The sequence below is a fragment of the Helicoverpa zea genome, chromosome 30 (genome assembly GCF_022581195.2).
Source record: "Helicoverpa zea isolate HzStark_Cry1AcR chromosome 30, ilHelZeax1.1, whole genome shotgun sequence".
Classification (NCBI taxonomy): Eukaryota; Metazoa; Arthropoda; class Insecta; order Lepidoptera; family Noctuidae; genus Helicoverpa; species Helicoverpa zea.
In genome coordinates this window covers 167,629-184,818 of record NC_061481.1, presented here as the reverse complement: position 1 = coordinate 184,818, position 17,190 = coordinate 167,629, and the positions used below count along the sequence as shown (strand labels likewise).

The 17,190-nt window shown below is 37.7% G+C and overlaps 1 protein-coding gene and 1 long non-coding RNA gene across 2 annotated transcripts in view; one reads left to right on the top strand and one right to left on the bottom strand.

Moving 5' to 3' along the window:
• The first annotated feature begins 209 nt into the window (after positions 1 to 209).
• LOC124644557 lies at positions 210 to 4,763 on the top strand. Its single transcript, XR_006986084.1, has 3 exons — positions 210 to 532; positions 1,244 to 1,316; positions 1,855 to 4,763. It is a non-coding gene; the product is annotated as an uncharacterized LOC124644557 (long non-coding RNA).
• An 8,280-nt stretch (positions 4,764 to 13,043) lies between these two features.
• The window catches only part of LOC124644362, a 69,934-nt gene continuing 65,787 nt past the window's right edge, over positions 13,044 to 17,190 (bottom strand). The window contains exons 12-14 of the mRNA XM_047183674.1: positions 16,269 to 16,509; positions 15,851 to 15,966; positions 13,044 to 15,192 (exon numbers count right to left, since the gene is read on the bottom strand). Coding sequence (XP_047039630.1) covers positions 15,115 to 15,192; positions 15,851 to 15,966; positions 16,269 to 16,509 — 435 coding nt within the window. The 3' untranslated portion in view covers positions 13,044 to 15,114. The remainder of the gene's footprint in view (positions 15,193 to 15,850; positions 15,967 to 16,268; positions 16,510 to 17,190) is intronic.

Below are 17,190 nucleotides of genomic sequence, written 5' to 3'. Positions count from 1 at the left end.
TGTCCGGGCTTGGTGAAATTCGAGATGGTAGTCCTAGTCATACACAATCACATGAAATCCTATCACATATACTTTATGATATTCTTTGGCGAATTGTAAAAATATTAGGTTTAGCCACAGGAATCATTTTTCGTTTTCATAATTTACAACATCATGTGTAAAGCAAAGATAAAGTTAGGAGTATTGAATGTTTTGATCAGTTGACAGCTGTCAGTTTTCAAGGGAGAATTTCCGCTGTTTGTACCTACTAAAAGACTTTTAAATGGTGTTCTAACTCTCGCATATTTTTATTGTCTTTTTTTTTTTGCAACTTTCATTTGCTTATTTGTGCGTATTTTTACTAACGTATATTAACCAGTATGCTAATTTAATGTGATTAGGTACGACACACTTTGTGAATACATAATACATCATATATACTGACTGTATGTCCTCTTACAGTGAGTCGCCTCGGCAGCGAGCGCAGCGCCGGCCCCAGCCGCAGCCCCAGCCCGCACAGCCCCCACTCGCGTCTATACCGCCCCCACTACAGGTACCAGCCCCACGGCACAATCTCCCGAGCCTGCACCCAACTATGTTGGGGTCGGCTTCCAGTCTAACCGCATGCAGCTGAGTACCAGTGTGCCACAAGGAGCAACTGCCTATCTGATCTCCTCAAACCAGTTACCCGGGCAACCCAATACTCGTTGGTTAGACTGGTGTCAGACTTACTAGCTTCTGACTATCTGCAACGACTGTCGACTGCCAAGGATGTTCAATGACAGTCGGGACCTACAGTTTATCGTGTCTTTCGAAACACGGTCGAACACGTCATGACAAGACCCCTTTACGAAACGACCGCACCAAGCGTTGTTTAGCCTTATAATATACTTTTGCCCGCGACTTCGTTCGCGTGGAATAGTGACTTTCGGCAGATTTTAGGTTTTACCCACATAGTTCGCGATCTCGCGGGATCTCTTCAAAAATGAAACCAACCAAATGTCGTGACATTTATAGTACTGAATTGATGCCGGCTTTTGACCAATAGATGGCGCTGCATGTCCGGAATAAATTGTATTTTTTACTTTTTGTAATAAAAATGTCCTTTCTCATATTCCAAACTATGTCTGTACCAAATTTCACACAAATCTATTCAGTACTTCAGGCGTGAAGAAAAGACAGACATACAGAGTTACTTTCGCATTTTTAATATTAGTTTGTATCGGCCACTGTGACTGTTGCTTAGCTTATGATATGTTTTCAGAGTGGAGCCGTCATACTCCGGCGCGAGCGCGTCCAGTCGCCACACGTACGCGTGAGACACGCCTGACCCACAGGTGAGACACATCCTCTATACTCCTAGCTGATGCCCGCGGTTTCACCTGCGTTTATAGGAAATTACTTACCATACCCGCATTAAGAGTAGTCTTACTTATTCGATGTTAACTGTACAATAGTGATCGTGACGTCACATTTGGAATGACGATAAACATGGAATAGTCCGTGACGTCTCATTTAGGTTTACGTCAAACTTTGAATAATTCGTGACGTCAGATCTGTCAAAGTCAAAGTACGTCGGACATATCGGCTCCTTTTTATTTCCTCCTCTCCTTTACAGTGATATACCGCGATCTAAAGCTAGTTTCTTAAAACCTTGAGCTCCAGTTTCAGTGGTTGCTGATAAAGTGTCAAGTAGTTATCTGATAGTTAATTGCCAGATAAAGGCTGCTTATAATTTCTGCCAGATATCACTATCTGAGACTTGTGAAACCAATTGTTTATCTGACAGATAAGTTCCCGATAGGCTTTCAGAGACTTTATCAGTGAAATTGACCATGTAAGTCGTTATGTTAACAAGTTGTTTGTGTATTTCAGCGGCTGGCTGGTCGGCGAGAGTGATGTGCCGCTCAATATGGACCCCTCTCTCTGAGTGAGACACTGAACTATTGAAGTGTTACTTGGTAATAGGTGTGCGGTCAAAATATTAGAAAATTCATTGAAAATGCCCTTTGAGGAATGTTTTTATGCCATCAGAAGCTAAAGTAAATATAAACTTATGAATAGTCTCCAACAAGTAAAATCGTTTAGTGTCCATTAAAATGTGCTATATCTTAATCTGACTAGCTGTTTCCCATATTGAGGTCAACTTCCAGTCTAACCGGACCACTAACGTCACTTTTCTAAGTTTGCATGTACTTTCTAAGTATATCTTGGACACCAATGACTGATTAAAGGTGAAGGAAAACATCCCGAGGAAACTTGGACTATAAAGTGTGAAATCACCAACTTTTATTTGGCTCAATCCTTCTCAGTATAAGAGAAGGCTTGTGTATAGCTGTGGGACAGTAAAAAGGCTAATGATAATGATTATAAAGGTACTTTGAAATCTATTATTTTGACTGCACACCATATCGATCGCGTACTCGTCACCACTGCAGCGCTGTGTTCCATTTCTCTAGAGACAGAGAGAGTCTCTGCCCCCTCCCCTCCCTCTCTACGTCCCCTCTCTCCTCCCAGTCCTATGATCTCATCATATAAGTCAACTATACTTTATGTAGTATTTAACTTGATTAGAATTTACAGTGTCAAAGTTGAGGTAATATTGGGAATTATTGATCAAATAAAGAAAGAAAATATATAAAACATCCGAATTGAGAACTTCCTTCTCGGGGAAGTCGGTTAAAAATAAAGAAATTACAAAATATTGGACAAAAAAATACGAATTACACTAGGAAATACAATAACGGGAAATATGTGTCACACCCCACGTGAAACGGCCCTCGCTCAGCATAAGACTCTATACGGGACAAAATCCTCATCATCGCTGATTTTCAGCGAGAGCCGAAATTTTAAATATCAAGTTTTACCTTAAATTAAGTCAAATGTATTAGAAATAGAAATAATTACAGTTCTGTTAGAATCTGTCATTCTAATCAAGTCAAATATTACAGAGTATAATATACTGTATTATATAGACAACGTAAGTTCATATAAATTGTTAAAATTAAGAGTAAGTTACACCATTTTACTATAACGATAACCGAACCATGCCCAGCCGTATACTTGCCGCGCATTGCTCACATCGGCGCTTTGAGTGAAAATGGTTCGGTTATCGTTATAGTTAAATGGTGTAGGTCACCGTAAGACTATTGGTAATTAAATATGGACTTTGCTAACAATATTGCTTTATATTACTTGCGTTTGAAAGATATGCTAAAAAATTCGCTGTTTTCAATTAAAATTCATGTCTAGCACCAAATAACTTTGCAATTCCGAAATTTGAAGCGTCTCGCAATTTTAAGAAGGGTTTTGTTAATTTTTTTGACTATGACCTAGAGGGTAAAACAACCTTTCAAGTATGAGCCTGGGTTCGATTCCTGGTCAGGTAAGTACCAATGCAAATTTTCTAAGTTCGTATGTACTTTATAAGTGTATCTTGGTCACCAATGACTGTGTTTCAGAATTGCAAAGTTATTCTTCTTCTTTCGTGTCGATGACATGTCATATATTGAGATTACACTATGTCAGCCCAATATGCCGCCACAGCGAGAGCACGGCCGGATGCGCTCATTAAGTCCTCCCGCGAGCAAGTTCAGGGCACAAAGTTATAGTAAGTCAAAGTTATTTGGGTGAACTGAACTTGAAATATTGAAGTAAAATAAAGCAATATTTTTATATAATTCGAGTCTTTAAATATACACGGTGGTATTTTATTAACACAGGAATAGATGTTTTATTTCACGACAGCGTGTAAGCTATACATAGTGTGTGTGTATGAGTGCGGGTTCGGTCACTACTGAGCGAGCGCACACATACACACACTATGTGCATGTACACGTACACACACAAGGATGGCTCACACGCTGTCCTAAGGTATAACATGTATAATAAAATATCATTCGTGTATATTGTCGTCAATATAATAATATATCTGTATAATATTAGTATATAGTCAATGTTATATATTCTGATAAATATGTTATGTTAACATTTAAATTGATCATAACAGTGTTTATTGCAAGTTTTCAAATCTCCCAAGCCTTTTCCCAACTATGTTGGGGTCGGCTTCCAGTCTAACAGCATGCAGCTGAGTACCAGCGTCCCACAAGGAGCGACTGCCTATCTGATCTACTCAACCCAGTTACCCGGGCAACACAATACCCCTTTTTACCATGCTAACACTGAATAATGTGAATTATTAAAATAAAATACTACATATTTATCATCTCAACTTGCAATAAACACTTATAACAGCTCTCGTCGAATAACTTTGCCGGTCTGAAGTCAGCAATTTGTCGCCTCGCCCGGTTTCACTGGTTACCGATACAGTGCCAATTAGTTATCTGATAGTTAATGCTATCTGCCAGATAAAGGCTAATAATAATTTCTGCCAGATTCTGTTATCCAAGACCTAGGAAACCAAAAGTTATAGTTTATCAATCAAATAAGGTATCAGAGTATTATCACTAACTATGGATTATTGCAAACTTCAGACCGGCACAGTTATTTGACGAACTGTACAAGCTTATAAGAACTGAAAAATTGTGTATTATATAGTAAGTAAGAGTTGTGTGTTTGTCACGCGCCACAAGACAATGGATATTACTATATGAAGTTATATGAACTTGTACATAATTAAATAATGATTATCGTAAGGTAATTAATACTCCGGGATATGACTGTTTTTTTAATAATTTAAAATTTTATTTCAAGAATTTTAATGTAACTGATATCTGTTAAGGAAATATGTGAAAATAAAAAATTATTTACAATCTTCAGATAAATCATGTTTTTTGCACTATTTTGTTTCCTGGTCTCAAATTATGAATTGTCTCAAGTTAATCACGTTTTGTTGAGCATTTTAATAAATATGTAACTCTGTCACTGCCCATGTTAAAGACACACCGTCTTACCACAAAAACTTTTAAACGTCAGTTTAAGACTTGTCTAAAAAAATGTCAAATTATGACGTTGACATATGGTTCATTTTGCAGCCAAAATTTTATTAGACAACTGTAAAACAGGGGTTAAAGTTTTTGTAGTAAGACCAACAATATTTTACTTTTATATGGTACAACGAATAAGCTACGGTTGTTGTCAAATAATTTTACTTGTGTGAAGATAGCCACAAGTGACTTACGTCAAAATGTATGAACAAAACACTACGGCACTCGTCAAATAAGATTGCCGCTCTGAAGTTAGCCATTTGTCTGCGAAATAGTGTTTTGTCCATATATTTTGACTATGCACAAACACTTGTTGCCAGCTACAGAACAGTAAAATTATTTGACGAGACTTGTAATGTATATTTTGAAGTTTATCTAACTCAAAACTATGAAAAATCATAGCAATACAGCAATTTTTGAACTGGTCACCCATCCATAACATATGTGTTTAACCTCACTTCACAAGCATTTAATGTATGCTGTAACACTGCCATTCAGTCTCAAAGATTTTTACTGTTCACTATCACAACGTTGTAACTGCCAATAATTTGTATAACTAAATAGATGATATGTTGATGAAATATTGTTATTTTTTAAATCATGCATTTACTATAATTCCCGTGCAATCCTTCTCCGAGTGAGAGGAGGCCGCAGCCCAGCAGTGAGACGATAAAAAGGCTGTAACAGTAACTATAATTCTATTTGTATAGAGATGCCATATAATATTATGTCACAATCGTATTAATGACGCTACAACTGTCAAGGCCAGCAAATGGATGGGTGACCGTGTACTTTCCCTAAGTTTTCTTATCATTTTGTCGTATTCCGACATTGAACACCAATACACGTCTATTCCTCTGATATACTTACGCCTCTAAAGTATAATAAATTCATGTTTTTTAAGACTTTGTTGAACAATGTCTATTTGTGAATGTAAGGGACGCTCTGAGACTTGGGACAGCGTTGTTGGACCAATAACGTAGCTGTGGAGTGAGAATCAAATGTGGTTGGGTTACCACGTTGTGTCAGTCCGTAGTAGACGGCGGTTTACGATTATATAGCAAGGTATGTGTTCTATGTATTTTTCTCTGGGTCTTATAAAGTTCTGAATAATGCATTTCAATGTACGTTCTTGTGTTTTATATTTGAAATAATGAAATTAAAAGTTTTACATACTTTTACCTGCGGATTCTATAACCTATCCATTTTTTTGGCAATTAAAGATTTAATTTTGACATTATCTTCATATAAATTGTCATATCTCAGTAAGTAAACAATGTCGGTTGAGTTAAAATGCGTTTTAGTCTGTAATAGCCGCCCTTTTAGACTTTGGACTATGTATGAATAAATTGGTGTTTCTCAGCGCGTCCCTTAACATTCACAAATAAAGCATTTGTTAGTGTAAAGACGATATTATTATAATTGTAAAATAAATAATAATGTATAAACCCGTATGTATGATATAACGTTGTATAAAGTTCTGTGTAGATATGTTGTTCACGAAGTTTTTATAAAACGTAGCCGCGAGCCGCGGGTGTGCGAGTGCGGGTTCCACTCCTGGATGTTGTTACGACAGATCATTTGCATTATTATTATTATGTAAAAATTAAATATTTATTCACAAGCTTTCTGGTTTTATTTTATGATCTTAGCATATGAAGGGTCCACTGCAATAATAATGAATGTCCAAAAACATTTTTTTCTTATTCAGTAATGCCATTCGGTCACTTGACTATGTAGTTATGAAATCGCGTTGACAAACTTAGCAATATCGCTGACAGTCCCGAGATAAGACGTTTTTAATATTTTGGCTGCACGGCTAGAACGCTTATAACGTCACAGGTGTTCACGACAATAACGATGAATGTCCAGTCGCAGGCAATTTTTTCTGACTCATGTGGTGGTCAAAATAAAAATTATACCGTCTTTAGAATGCTACATTGCTTAGTTCACTGCTGCAATCGCTTAGTATCTACTACAGTTATATTCTCGATAATTTATTTATTTATTTATTTATTTATTCTTAGAGAAGGCTTACGGACTATAAAAAAATAGTTATATAATCACAATATTATAAGTAACATATTATATAACTAAATTGCCAACAACAAGCCTCCACAGATAATTTCAACCTATCGATATTTACAACAATATGTTACAGTCTTTATAACATAATTTAACATATTAACAATTTAACATAATGTTACAGTCTTTATACCCTAGATACCTTCAGTTTGATTACAATTGCTAGCCAGTTACATTATTTACAATTTTATTTAAAATCATTCGCAAAAGAACAGTTTTGCCAAACGTCGCCTTACTACGTTAGACTTTGTGCAAAAAAGGTCTATGTCGAGATCCCGGGGTAGTGAATTAAAACTACGTGCACTACGTGAGAAGAACGCGTTACGTCTATACTTCGTGGAAGCAAAAGGTCCGTGAAGCAGCGGTCGCTGTCGGAAAGCAATGTGATTGGTACGCAGTTGTACTTTTCCTAGTAGTTCAGGACAGTCGACCGCTCCATTCGCGATATTTATCAATAAACATACGTCATTGATTTCACGCCTTTTTTCCAGGGGTAAAAAGTGGTACCTCTTACAACGATGAACATAATCATCCGACCATTGCTGTGCCTTGTAATCTAAATATCTTAGAAATTTACGCTGAACCCCTTCAATGCGTGTCTTATATACTGCATATTGTGGGTTCCAAACCTGGGACGCATACTCCAAGTGACTGCGTACGAATGAGCAGTATAATATCTTAATAGGCTTTAAAGATCGAAAACAGGCTGTAGTTCTGATTATGAATCCAAGGGCTCTGAATGCTTTATTCACAATAATATCAATATGTTGGTCATATAGTAACTTACTATCTTGTGTGATTCCAAGATCTTTCATTGTTCCAACTTTGCTGATGATTTCACTGTTAATCGTATATTTGGAATCTATTACATATTTTCGACGTGTGAAGGCCACATGATAACATTTTGCTACATTTAATTGGAGCTTATTGCATGTGCAGTATGCAGAAAATATGTTAGGTCGATAAGAGGGCACTCTTACATGGAGTGCGATCGTAACATGGCCTACTTAAATCAAAAGGCTAGGATTGAACATCCTGAAGAAGAGCTGACGCGTGGAGCTCGACAGAGACTGAAACCTTTCAATGTCATCGAATGCTCACAAGATGCATTCAACGGCTGGACTGAATTTCTGAAACCATTTTACAAAAAAACTTGTCCTTTTCCCATAAGACCTGGGGCCCGATTCTCCTAAGTTAATAATGTCAAAATCGAATAGAAATCGAATCGCAATATGATCGCAATAGCAGTTTTAACCATATCGGGCATTCTGCTACTAATAAAAGACCAATCGTATTCGATTGACATTTGATTGGTGTGCGATTGGTCTGCTATTTCGGTGATTTTGGTCTATACGGTAGTTTGCTGTACAATCATTTTGCAATCGTAAATCATTTGCAGACAAAATGATTCATTATTGAATGACAGCAAAGGATAAAAACGTTTATTTCAAAGAAAAAATTGCGGAATGCCACATACGCTTCAATCGTAATCGAGTCGGTATTGGATCTCAGTCGAATCGAGTCGAACGTGAATCGTTTATTGCTTAAGTAAAATTAGAAGAATCGGGCCCCTGTGATCATTATAGTCCTGATTTTTTTAAAGACTTACTTTAGATTATTTTTAGTTAGTTTATAATACCCTAAGAATAATTGTTTTCCAAAGAAATAATAAATAAATACATATACTTTAACAACCAACATTTCATTACCATCCGGTCCGAGTTTTATCACACCGATTGTGAAATTGGACGATGGGCAATTTTGTATGGACCCTGGCCTGATAACCAATAAAGTTCAAAAGTGAATTAGATTATTGCTTATACCCTACAGTTACTGAAATAAAACAGTTCATGTCAAGAATCGACCGGAAATAAGTACACTCGGGAACAAAAGAGTTAGACTGTTTGCACCCATTTTTTTGTTAAAATAAAATCCATAGTAGAAAAATTTATTGTATGATGCATTTTCGTCAACTTATCACTTATTTAAATAAGCCTAGGGTAGACTATCAATCAAATCGGCATAATTTTTAACTAGGCATAATTGTTTTAATAGCAAAACAAAACAAAAACTTTTACTTCTATCACCGTATACTATTTCCATTATTGGAGATAGCATTTCTTCGATCTGCGGTACCAGGATAGTCGGCCCTGGGTTGTCGAATTATTAGAAAAGTAGCGTAGTGGACCCACCCCAGCTGCGCACGGGAAAACAGTATTTCCTCACTATTTTACGGACGTTATTACACATACAAACCTTCCTCTTAAATAACTCTATGAATATAATAAATATTTTAAAATCCGCATCAAAATCCGTTGCGTAGTTTGGAAGAGTTAAGCTTGCAAAGGGACAGGGATATAAGGACTGAAAAAGCGACTTTGTTTTATACTAGGTAGTGATACACAAATAGTATCCAAACGGGTAGTCAGGTCCGCAAGGATACATGAGGGTTTATTTTTTTTCGAAGGTCTTTGTTATTGAACCATTTGAAACTGCCAGTACAATGTCAGCATTTATATGTCAACATCATCGTCAGTAGAATAAAGTTAAGTTAGTCAGCTTTCACAGCGTTTTCAACATACGGCACATCAGGCTTGTTAGCCATGGACAGTCGACAGTCATTGGTAATGATAGATTGATGCCAGCACATCTCCAATTCCACAGGATTATTTTTTAAAGCAAGATGTATTATCCTGGCCATTAGATGATGTCCGTGCAAATACTCACGATAAGTATTTGCATTAAATGGGCCACGAACTTGACTCAACTGATTTGAAAAATCTTTCAGGGGTGGAAAAGCTACGTTATTTATAGTTAGAGGATAGGTTTTCTTTATATACCATACGTGCCAAAGTGGTTTAATTCCATAGGATAGGCAGTCGTAGGCTTACAGGACTGATTGATATTTTTTTCCCCAGTGGTTAACAATGTTCCAGCCATAACAAAAATCGTATTTTAGGGCATAAGCTATCATTTGATGTGTAAATGGATATTATTGGTTATGCCGGTTAGACTCACTGGGCCGGCGGAATACGCACACCTTACGTTGTGAATACTAAATGTTATCTTTTTTATTTATTTTGTTATATGCACATGCACCTTCTGTGACACCTCCTGACTGATATTGACAATAATAAATACAGGAATGAATTTTAACCAGTGCGCAAACTTGGTCAACTTATAGTTAAATAAGTTTTATAGATACGTATATTTTTATTTTGTAGTGTTTTAGTACAAAAAAGAAAAGTTATTGATATCGAAAGATGTTTATTTTGTAACCGATAGTACGGTCACAGTCGTCATAGTATGCACGGCGGCAACGCGAAACCGGTTTACTGACGGAGCTCCGCTCGGCGCGCGTAAGAATAGTTAGTATCCATGTTTTGCTGATTTTAGGGCGGACAAAAGAATGAAAAAAAATTTTTTACTGATTATGCAGATATGTTCTGTTAATGATTCTGGACCACCAGTTTTTTTTGCGCACTGCTTAAAATTCATTCCTGTATAATGCACTTAAAATACGGAAGTTACTAAAACCCACAATGCAATTTCAGCCCGACCCGGAATCGAATCGAGCCCGAGATTTGCCAACGAGGCAAGCAATGTGCGGGTGATGAATTAATAATGTTAGGGAAGTCATTATAAAATAAAACGCCAGCAAGTAATCCATAGTAATATTTATTTGAATAGTTAATGTTCATCGTACTAGCACCAACCCCTCCGCCCCCTGTACATACATACATTTATACATCGCCATACATTTATACATTGCTATACTTATCTACTATATACTATACTTAACGAAATCAATACAAAATCATAAGTCGCGACGGAATCTACTCTGATATATAGTCTTTTTATTTCATTCAATATTTATCATACAGTGTTAGTCGCAATCAAGTCGTCATTTTGAAAAATGTTTCAAAGAAAACGCATATTTTTGGATGTAAACTCAAAAAATACAGAATAAATGCTTATATCGGATATGGTGCTGTTTCTTACATATTTTTGCAGTCGGTAAAATCATAAAATTCTTCTCTTAATTGCGACACACCGTACTCTTGAGATCTAAGTCCGTTCTATAATTTTCACATTTACAATGTCTTATGTCAGCTCCTAACGTTGGTTCCAACATTCATGCCAAAGTTGGATGTTGGTCAACTGTCACTTTCCAAAGGAGTTTTAAGTTACGTTTCTGCATGCTGTACAAATATTGGAACCAATGTCTGAAACCAACTTTACAATATAATGGCGTCCGTCTATACTTCACCGAATTATACTCGAAATAATTCCAAAACACACAAAATATAATTATTATTATAATCTCGAGTATATTTCGGCGAAAATATTTTTATTTAAATATTATTTTATTAGTATTTTTAACAATACATTTAGATTTACAGATCAAATATAGCTTTTTAGAGACTTTCTACAGAAAAAGATTAAGAGCAAGTGCACATCGATATTATGCATTTCATGAGCCATTCGTCAAACATTCTAGAATTACTAACATTCCCTCTCTAAACATACAAGCCAAATAGCACAATTATTAAATTCCTGGAATTCAAGACTTCACTCTTAGCAGCAGCTCATACAATACTATCTAGATATCAGTTAACCACTCCATACATAGTAAGCCTGTACATTATCGCGCCATACATGACTGTACATTATTATATGTTTCTTCAATATTATTTATTATTATTTAATAAGCAAGCTTTACATTATTATTTAAGAAATGCATTTCGTGGCCACAAGCGGACAATGTTAGTTAACTATACTATACATTACAAATGTATAGGTTTTTTACTTTGGGGAGGCAGTCACGTAACAAGGTGATATTCTATCATTGTAATAGAATATAGTTATTTATTACATTAATTTGATAATAACTTCTTCAATACACTCTAGGTCTACTTATTATAGACACATTTATGATTTAGAAAAATATGTGTGTGAGTGTGTGTGTGTTGATGAAATTTTATATAACATGCATGAGAAGAGAATTGAAGACATGAGTGGATGAAGGTGGTCATCATCCTCCGAGCCTTTTTTCCAAACTATGTTGGGGTCGGCTTCCAGTCTAACCGGATTCAGCTGAGTACCAGTGCTTTACAAGAAGCGACTGCCTATCTGACCTCCTCAACCCAGTTACCCGGGCAACCCAATACCCCTAGGTTAGACTGGTGTCAGACTTACTGGCTTCTGACTACCCGTAACGACTGCCAAGGATGTTCAATGACAGCCGGGACCTACAGTTTAACGTGCCATCCGAAACACAGTCATTGGTGTCTAAGATATACTTAGAAAGTACATACAAACTTAGAAAAGTTGCATTGGTACTTGCCTGACCTGGAATCGAACCCGCGCCCTCATACTCGAGAGGTTGGTTCTTTGCCCACTAGGCCACCACGACGGATGAAGGTGGTATGCCACAAAATTCTAATTTCGAGAAAATTGAGTTCAAACGCAGAAACATTTTAGGATATTTCAAAACGCCTTTAATGTAATGTATCTGGCGGCGCCAAACGTTTAGTATTTTTGAAATAGGGGAGGAATTAAAAAATAAAATGTATTTTTACTCCTTTTTTTTAATAAAAACTGAACATAACTCCTTCTTCCGCAAAGAAATATTTTAATCAATTTAAGAAAACACCAAAGGCTGGTTTTTATTTTGGTCAAAAATTAAGCATTGCCATCCAACGTGGCAATGCTGCCAGCCTCTTGGGTACACTCCCGGTGGGCAGCGATGAGGAGTTTTTTGATGCCATTTTATAAGTTTATTTTTACGTCATGTAAATATGTACATAAAAAGGTATAGGCAAAAATAAATGTATTTAAGAAAATGAAGTCTGAAGGAGACTAGTTACTTAAAAAATTAGAAAGAAATTAAAAATAAATGAAAAACGATTATTCTTCTCGATATATGATATCGATATTCCGGTTTAACAAATTTTAGTTGGTCCTTAATATTAATTTTTTTTCAACTGACACAGTACCATATTTTCCGATGACACAGAGCACCTCAAAGTTTGGATTAATCTGACCCCTTTTTTTTTAAATATCTACTTTTTGGAATGGTGTCATTTCGTCATAGGACTCTTTATATAAATATGAACCGTATTCATCAATCCTAATCCACTTCACGACTAAAACTAATTTTGCCATGCAAAAATGCCACATAGCTCCTTCGTCCATTGCAGAAACTTATTATTTTAAAATTATTTTACTTTTTAGGCATCTATACAAATGTTATGTGCCCGTACCACTTTCTTCCAATATTCATTAAAAATAATAGTATACATGACACCTTCATCAAGTAGTGAATTTCTAAAATAGCCACAAAAGGGGTTGTTTTAAGGTTTAAAATTGTTTGTATGTATATAACATCATCATCCATGCATAGAACAGCGAAACTCTAAAAATGCGACATATCACCTTCATCCACTCATGTCTTCAATTATATTTGATGATATTATGTTTTTGCCCGTAGGGTTTAGAGGATTAGATTTTTATTGTAATATACCTTACAATAATGTCTATGTCGAGTGACTGTCTCCCTCTTAAACATCAATTTGTTAGTCAAACAATTAAAGTATGATGTATTAGAAGTCATTACTATTATTTGAAGCGTGGTATCATTTATACAGCGGTTAGACGTAAACTACTCTTTGCATTGAAGACTAGCCATTGCCCGCGGTTTCACCTTTCACTACAATATAATGAAAATGTGATAAACATACAGTTTCGCTCTAATACTATTTAGGATTAAAGGTTTGTACTATTTTATCTAAATGGTGTGATTCTTATGTGTTGAGTCCACAGCTAGCATGTGCGGTTGCAGTGTCGCGGACATGTTAGTAATGTTCGCGCGCAATGTGTTACTGTTTGCTACAGCGAAATTAAGATTTGAGTTAAAACAACATTATTGATGATTTCCGTTGTCATATATCAAGTCTGTGACAAGTCAAAAAGTGATAATGAACTATAATGTGAAGTTTGATGTTTTTTTACCCAAAAAATATTTCAAGACACATTTTTTCTCAAAATATTCTTTAAGCCCTGAAATACGTGATTTTTCTTCATTAACTTGAGAATAGTAGATGTGTGTACAGCAGGGCTGTTACTCACATTACGTTAACCAAGCAGGTAGTTGTCAATAGTTAAGATAACTTCGAGGATACATCTCACCATCTCACGCAATGATGAACTTAACGTTGGTAACCTGTCGATGAGACGATACATAGCCTCATGTTTTTTACAACTAATAAAAAAAGCCAACCAATTTTTAAATATGTTTTTGTGAAACAATATTTTTTTTTAGTTTTAAAATAAAGATTCTTAGGAGATTATTTACTTACTACATTATTACTCTTTAAAAAAAACACATTCATTAAAACTTAACATTCGAGATAATACAGATTCTTGCCAATAAACAAGAAACGAGTCAATTCTGTGAGACTTATGTCAATAAGCTACCGTCCGTAACGTCTCCATGCCAATGTGTGTGTGTGTGTGTGTGTGTGTGTGTATGTATATGTCAAAGTATGTGTGCATGTAGATGTGTGAGTTTAAGTTAGAATGAGAGAATAGTAGTGAGTGTTTGTATGAGTGTGTGCGAGTACGTGTAATGTTTACAATAATACAAGTTTGTATTAACGTCTAATATCTATAGTATGTACTCGATTATTATGGCTTGAATAACGCGCATGCGCGTGTCTTTTCATAAATACATTTATCTTTGTTATATCTAGACACAGATGGGTTAACACGTAAGATTCATAATATTGAAATGTCAACCTTATGAACAAAACAATACGGTTCTATTTTATCTTCACCGTCGTCTATTGGTTATATCAATATTAACGTTTACAATTATTTAGATTTTACACATTACACATGTTAATCTATGTGCCAACATAGCCTGACAATAAAGGTAATTTGATTTGGTTATGCCGTTGGGTAGCTCGTTCATTTGACTCCAACATTGAATTTGAAGTTTCCATCGTACATCCATGTGTGATTATTGCTGAACCACTGCGTACTCCAATGTATAGTAGTATCATTACCGACCGTCATCCCTGTGTTGTCTAGTAGTGCATGCTCACAGGTCGGTCTCGGAAGCCTGCGTGTCGAGCCAGTGACGCGGCCGAGCGCGGCGACTGCGCCGAGACGAACCGCTCTGTAGAACAATAAGTGTAGCGTTAGTACAAGGAAATAATTAAAACTAAAAAGGATTTAATATGGAAGTAAATATTATTAAAATGAAACGTCAAAACGTTGGAATATTTATAGTTTTACATTAATACTTGTCACCCCCACGACTGACGTCAAGGTTGACAGATACGACGTCAGCTGTGGGAGTCGTGCTGTTAAACACTGCGGAATGCTGTAATTTTCTTTATGAGAGAAAAATATAAGATATGATACTTATGGATAGATTTTTTAATGTAATGTAGCTTAAGATATAGGTAGGCTTGTTTCTACCTCTAATACGAAGCCAACTCAACTCTCGACCTTTGTGAAAGGCTCAGACAAGTGGCGAAGTTTAAGACAAGCAAAATAACATTTACACTCAGGGATACTATGAGATGTTTGAATAACGAATGTCGTAGAAATTGCCAGTCGTCCGTCAAAATCCGCTTTGGCAGTATCTGAATGCAAAGTTGCGATAGAGCCTGGTATACCAAGAGTCCTCGGCTTGGTTACCTTGTGGCTGGTTAACTTGACGTCAAGTTGTCAGATACGACTAGAGCCGTGGGTGTCGCGTAACGCGCAGCTCCTCGTCCTCCACGTCTGTAGTACATACATACGACGTCGGGCTGTGGGGGTGTTGTTACCTTGTGCGTGCAGTGCTTGTTGAGCGCGTGCGGCGCGGCGAGCGCGGAGTGCAGCGCCACGGCCGCCTCCATCTCCGCCGCGCTGCAGCCCGCGCCCAGCTCCGACTCCTCCACGTCTGTAAGACATACATACTAACTTTATACAACACAAACGAACAGATAGAAAATAGAAAACAGAAGATAGAAGATGGACAGCCCCCAAAACACCCATCACTACTTCCTATGTGTTTTTATTGCGAAGATTGTGGCGCAACAAACTCCACAGCAACACATGTCTGTCTGTTAAGATTGCAGAACCAAAGAATTCATAGATGTACATACAATGTGATCTATCATCAGCAATAATAATACTTAATATTCGGTACAAAAACGAATATGCATGAGCTCGAATATATCCGAGCTAACAAATGCAACTCACCATGATAAGAGAACAGCTTGGGCGCGGTCTGCGTGTCCCTGAGCGCGACGGTGTCGGCCTTCAGCCGCGCGGCGTGCGCTCGCAGCCGCAGCTCGGCCGCGCGGGACCAGCGCGGGGCGGCAGTAGCAGCCGCCTGCGCCAGCCAGGGGCCCGGCGACAGTAGTGCCCCCACTACCGCACCGCTCTGCTCTGACTCCAGGCGGGAGAGGAGTTGGGAGGCTACCAGCTCAGCTGCTGCGCGCTAGAAGAGTGAGACGTCAGGGTGAATAATGTGAGGTATATAGGGATATAGGGATAGTACATAGGACATGGAAATAGACGTGGATTCCTGCATCGTATATTATGTGGCAGTTGCCTCATTGGTCCAGCTGACACAAGCGTGGATGTTGAATACGAGGCCTCAGTTTCGCATCGCGCTATGAGAGTGAAAGAATAGTGAGTGCACCTGTGTCCAAGCAAATGTGTGTACACTATGATATGTCCTGCGCAGCTGGCTGATCTCCTTATACGAGAACAACCATATCAGACATACCTGGTCGTGCTGGTCGTGCTGCGTCTCGGCTCGCGCGAGCATCACGTCGTAGTGAGACATACCTGGTCGTGCTGGTCGTGCTGCGTCTCTGCTCGCGCGAGCAGCACGTCGTAGTGAGACATACCTGGTCGTGCTGCGTCTCTGCTCGCGCGAGCAGCACGTCGTAGTGAGACATACCTGGTCGTGCTGGTCGTGCTGCGTCTCTGCTCGCGCGAGCAGCACGTCGTAGTGAGACATACCTGGTCGTGCTGGTCGTGCTGCGTCTCTGCTCGCGCGAGCAGCACGTCGTAGTGAGACATACCTGGTCGTGCTGCGTCTCTGCTCGCGCGAGCAGCACGTCGTAGTGAGACATACCTGGTCGTGCTGGTCGTGCTGCGTCTTTGCGAGCGC